Below are 6397 nucleotides of genomic sequence, written 5' to 3'. Positions count from 1 at the left end.
CCTCGCCAATGAGAGTCCGCGCTGTGCAGGTGAAAAGATGTGACAGGCTGCCTCCTCGTGTACCGGAGGGGACACGTGATGCAAGGCTTCTATCCTCCCTACGACCGACCTGTGGGGGGCATATGCGAGCAACGTTCAAGACAGGGGAGGGGAGAATTGGAAACAGCGAAATTGGGATGGGATAAAAATAGAAAAAAAATAAAGAGAAAAATTGGATAAAAAAAAAGAAATGGACAGAGGGGCCCTTTAATTGTGCTTCAGATTAATCCACAGTTTAATCCCTAAAGCCGTCTAACATGGTCAGAGGTGATCAGAACACACGTGCACACATGTGCAAAGCAGGCACGCACGCACACACACACACACACACACACACACACACACACACACACACACACACACACACACACACACACACACACACACACACACACACACACACAAATCTCAACTGTAATAGTGAGTCATTATGTTGGTTTAAGGAAGTTGGGTCTTAATCTATCATTTCTCCTAAGGCCTTAATCACTTAAATACAGTGTAATGTTCTGTGGAAGCACGCACATTCGCTGCCATATTTACAAAAAGCACGCTGTTGTTTTTTTGCCTCCACTAGAATCACCCGATGTTCTGTGTTTCATTGTTCTCGTCTGTTTTACTCATGTGATTCAGGGCTCTGGCGGCGAGGCGGGTCCTGCTCTGAAGGCTGAACTCGAGTCCTGTCTGGATGACAACCTCCAGCTCCAGGAGACACTGCACCGGAAACAGACCGATCTGCACCAAACACACTCAGAGTGAGGACGCACACACACACACACACACACACACACACACACACACGCACACACACACACACACACACACACACACACACACACACGCACACGCACCCACACACGCACACACACACACACACACACACACACACGCACACACACGCACGCACACACACAGTCATTCAGAAGGAGTCAGATTTTTAATCAACGTGAAGATTTGACCACGCACATGATTAACCTCTTCCACCACCAAGTGTCACTACAACATTATTGTACGTCTTTCTTCAAACGTCATCCATTGTGTGTCCCAGGTTGACTCAGCTGCGCATGGACAGGGAGAGTGCTGAGGCGCGGGTCAGAGAGATGGAGGACCAGCTGGCTGAACTCCAGGACGAACTGAGGAGAGACAGCAGCAATAAGACGGTACCCATGCACGCACGCACGCACACACACACACAGGGGTCAAGGAGGGTCAAGAAAAGAGGGCGGAGCTTGTTTTATGTCCTCTGTCCTCTGTATAAACATGTTGCTACAACTAACACCAAAATGAAACCACAGGTATATCCAAGGTTGCCATTTCATCCAGTCATACTGTGCACCAATCTATGACGGAGTAGAGGCGACAGTGGCTCGGGAGGTAGAGCAGTCGTCTGGTAATCCGGAGGTTCCCGGTTCGATTCCCGCTCCTCCCAGGCAGAGTGTCAAAGTGTCCTTGAGCAAGACACTTAACCCCTAACTGCTCCCGATGAGCAGGTTGGCACCTTGCATGGTTGCCTCCACCGTCGGTGTGTGAATGTGTGAGTGAATGGGTAAAATGTAAGGAACAAATGGTAAAGTACTTTGGATAAACGCACTATATAAATGCACCCTTTACCATTTACAGAGTTTGCGACGCAACACAATTCTGGAGGTGTCTGGAGTCTGGAGTTTGGAACTTTGGAAGCACATGTTAACCGTCTGTAGTGTGGTAGTGAAAGGGTTAACGTTAGGTTATGACTATAACCAAGTTCTGTTAACACTAGTGGACGCTCTGCGTCTCATTGCATATATCTCGCTTCAGCATATTATACACTGAATAAATTTCAAAATGTACCTTTAAATGCCAGCATTCATCTTGCCACACCCCCATCCGCTTACCTATATAAGCAGGGGTGGTGCCACACACTCATCTCCTTCCCAACAAATTTCACCACAATGAAAAATCAAGGGCCGCAGCGGCGTCTAGACGCAGAGGGTCCACTAGTGTTAACAGAACTTGGTTATAGTCATAACCTAACGTTCTGTATCACACTAGCTCCCGCTCTGCGTCTCATTGCATAATAGGAGCTGAGCGGGAGCTAGAAGCTCGACAAATACACCCCGCTGAGGCCCCCCACAGCCATCAGATCAGGGAGGACCGAGCCCCCCCGACCACCCCTAATGGAGGGCACCCCCCCTATTAGAGGTTTCCCGGGAGGGCGACGGACCCGACCGTGCGAAGAGGCACTCAAGCAACTCAACGCACAGGGTGAGCAGACCGTGGCTTGACCCCACGACTACACACACGCACAACCCGCATGCCACCCGGGAACGAACGGAGGAAACAACCTCGTTACTGCCCCCAGAATCACGGGGTCAAGGGCAAACCCAACCCCGTGGCGAGGCCGTAGCAGCGGAGCGCGAAGGAAGACCCAGACCCACCAAAGGGACTGGACCCCCTGGAACGGGGGCCCGGAGAAGTCCATGATGCCAGCATCAAGACCCCACCAGGTGGGCACTTAGTGACCCCGCCCCCCACATCGCCAGCGTATTCGGACAAAGGCCCCTCAGCCGAGCGGGCCCTGTCCCCCCAATAGTACACCGCCTGGCACACTGACCCTGCAGAACAGGCAGTCAGCATGGCCGTAAGCACACAAAAAAGGTTAACCAACGGAAGCAGGCAGCGCACCGGGGAAAAACCAGGCAACAGGCTGTTAACCCTAGCCTGGAGACTGCGGACGAGACAGGCGCCAGAGGGGACAGCTGAACACAGCCGCCCCGGCGGAAGGGGCATATGCTGGCGTTGTTGCATGACCAAGCCTCCATTTAAAAACCCCCACCCAGAGGGGTTGAGGCAGAGAAGGCTGACACGATTGGCAGACGTCATGAACGTGCAGGGGCACCCTCAACCGGTGAACCCGGGAGTTGACACTGCTCCAACACACCAGGGAATCAACCACCTTGGTGTTACCCAATGCGGCGGTTGTTCCTATAACCCCTCAAGAAAAAACTCCAAAACACACCTGCGAGTATACACCGGCTATACCGCAGTACAAGTGTTTCAGTTTTCAAAAAGGGTTAACCCAGGCCTACGGGTCGACGAAACATTACTTCGGACCGGGCCCGGCGATACGGGAAGCACAGGGTCACCAGAGGAGGTCAAAGACCACCCCAACAGGACCCTCTTCGCCATGCGTGAGAGAGGAGCGAAAAAGAATGGAGAACCAGCCCCAAGCACACCGTACTTGGTATTCCCAGGCGGTCTCCCAACCAAGTACTAACCAGGACCAACCTGTGTAGCGGCCGAGATCTGACGAGATTGAGCGTGTACAGGTTGGCATGGCCGTAAGCCATTACGACAGTGCTGAGTAAAAAACGTACCCAACCAGGGTCTCCATAGTGCTTAACCCTGTGACACCCGGACCAACCTGGCATTTTTCCCCCTGAAAAAAGCCCAAGTCCCTCAGGGTACCAGAACAGCAGATCTGCATCCCCGGCGGACAACGGGTTCAACTGATCCGGACCAGCGTGACCAGAACCAGTCCCGTGCCCTAACCACGCCGACATGCCTACTCCAGGAGAAGGGGCAGATATGCGTGTTGATCTTAAACATGAAAAGAAGGCGCCACCCAGACGTTCGGGTGAACCGCGCCCGGTGGCCCACCCCCAGGGCGTGAGACCCCTCTACATATGTTCAGATCCATTCCATCATCATCCCCCAGACATGAACGAGAATCTGTCGATGACAAAAACCAGGTTGTTGGATTTGGTCGTCGGAAGAGGAAAAACCTCCATCCCAGTTGCTTTATAAAAACGCCGTTTTAACCTCAAGCAACCAAGGCGTGCCAGTCAGTCGCCTGTTTACAGAACACCCCGAGCTAGCACTATACGTGCGTCGGGACACACCCACATCAATGAACAGGCTATTTAGACCTGTCATTGAATCCCCAAGGCGCCATGGGGAACGACAAGAGGGGTGTGACACTTCCTAACTCCAACTCTTTTTAGTAGAAAAGAAGGAAGCACCAACAGTATGTATCCCAGTCTACACAGCCGGGGGTAAAATTTTTTCACATTTTTACATCCCACCACCCTCCCATAGGAAGGAGACGCGAATCCCCAGAGAGACTTCCCACGCGAGCTGTACAGATTGAAAAGAATATATTGCACCTTGAGCCATGTAAAAAATTGGATTTAGGGCTCTCCGGGGAGGAGGCACTGAACCCATACACACTCAATAATCGAATTGAATCGAATACATACACAATAGAGTAGGACTCCTTCTAGAGGGTCCACTCACCTTGACAATCTGAGGAGGAGGCACTGTACTCTGAAGGAGGCTCCCTCACATGGAAGGAGGAGTCCCAACTCACAGAAGGCCCGAATAGGAGCTTGGTGAGGAGGAGCCCTGACCACCCCCCGAAACAGATCCATCACATGGACCTGAACAGCACACGGAAGTCCTACCAACAGAGACGCGCACGGTGACGTACTCTATGGCGGGGGAATTTCTGCGGTGCACACGCCCAATATTCCAGGCCGTGGGACCATGAAACTCCCTCCCCCCCCCCCCCCCCCTCACCCCGGAACGTGCGGGACCGCAACGTGACAGGAACCTTGAAGGACAGGGGGTGTACCCCTGACCAACAGAAAAAAGGGGAAGAGGAAAGGTTACCAGTTCACCCCTTTACGACCCCACACCCATGATACGATGTAATGACAAAAAGAGAGTATGACACAGTCATAGTCAGCTCTATGAAGCGTCTGACAGCTTCACACAGCGCATGAGCTAACCTGCTATCTGATTTTTACTAAGGAAAAAAACACAGAATAGAGAGGGCTCTTCAAGAGCCCCGGTACCAAACTTACACATGTGCTTCTGTGGCCAGTCCAACCCAGTTGTAGGTCACATGACACACACAACCCATCATCACCTACAAAAAATGGCAAAAACACTCTACAGAGGAACGCCGTTTTTCATAATGAGAGAATACATAATTCTCGATTAGTATCGGCCACAGGCCTTGCTAAGCACACACGAAAGCGACCAAACAATCTTTTCTTTTAGGAAAATAAAGTTTCTCCAGCTGTCTTAGCACAACCTCAGCAATCAAGCTAAGGGTTACATCGCATCCCTACCACACAAAGACACAATGTAGTGCAACAACATGTCTGATAGGAGGATGAAGAAGTCCCCAGGGAACCAGGGGGAAACACAATCCTCCTACTTTACCCTTAATACGGCCAGTTAAAACAGGAAAACCTGTTAATATGTGAACACACTGTTCATTGTCATTACAGGCTGAGAAAAGAATATTCTTTACTCATTTGTCACTAAGCATAGCTTTATAGGTTAGTTAACCCCCTTAGTTGTGAGTACACGGTACATATAAACACTGTAACTGAGGGGTTACAAAACCCTGACTGTATTAAAGATTGTGATAGATAAAACCACTGCTAGTTATGTACTTTAATTACTGGCCAGACAGTACATCAAATATAGATGGTGAACACCCACAAGAACACGGCATTGACAAGGAAATAGTATTTGAGGGTAATTTATTATTATTAGGCAACGTTAGGTTACAGAATGAGAATTAGGGTCGCGCTTGTATGGCGAAGAATATACGTAAAGTCAGTCAATAGCATGAGTCACTAAGAATAGCAGGAATCCTACGATGGGTCTAAGTTGACACCACCTGTCGTATAGTAGCAACTATATAGGGCAACACTGGTACCGCCTGGAGACAATGGGTTCCCTCCGGGGGTGTAAGGCCTGGAGGGTAGAGGAATGTTCGGGTACTCCGTCTGATTCAATGAGGAATAAAGAGACTCCAGGTACAGGAGTCGGTCCTTGTAAATCCCTTGATCAGCAGCAAAGCAATAATTGTAATCCAAATGCTCGATAGCACTGATGACAGCTAGCCAGCCTCCGTCCACGAGGCCAGCCCGAGTTGTAATCCTCACGAGGTTGAATCCCAAACGATAGTGGAAATCAACGATGCTCTTCTCCGGGTAACACGTTCCAAATCAATATAATCCAACCAGTAATGGTTCTGCAATCTTGACGTTACTGCATTAAACTCTGACACTTTACTATTCTATTCGCACATGTTCTCAACGCTCTGTTAGACGCACTGCTGCTCACTTCACTGTTACCGAACTTGTCACACTGCTTGCTTAGACGAACTTGATGAACTACTGCTGGGCGCACCTGCGCCAGCATATATACTTAAATGATTATCTAGTTCCAAACCTCAGTCCTTGTCTGGTATCAATACGCTGACTCCGGGCATGTTCTGACATGCCCCAAACTCGCCCATTGCACCTGTCTGAGTGCGAGACTGCCTGGAGCCTAGGGCGCTATCCAATAAGGAGAGCGAATA

At 50.3% G+C, this 6397-nt stretch overlaps 1 protein-coding gene across 1 annotated transcript in view; it reads left to right on the top strand.

Annotated features, from left to right (window-relative positions):
* cgna (cingulin a) overlaps positions 1-6397 on the top strand; it is a gene marked incomplete at both ends in the record, with an annotated part of 37068 nt that overhangs the window by 6577 nt on the left and 24094 nt on the right. Inside the window, 2 exon segments of the mRNA XM_084336724.1 lie at positions 670-791; positions 1085-1196. Of these exon segments, the coding sequence (XP_084192850.1) occupies positions 670-791; positions 1085-1196 (234 nt within the window).

Source organism: Notolepis coatsorum (assembly GCF_963971535.1).
Source record: "Notolepis coatsorum genome assembly, chromosome: 19".
In the NCBI taxonomy this organism is placed as follows: Eukaryota; Metazoa; Chordata; class Actinopteri; order Aulopiformes; family Paralepididae; genus Notolepis; species Notolepis coatsorum.
Note: the sequence above shows the minus strand (reverse complement) of the source record. Positions and strands in the feature narration are given on the sequence as shown.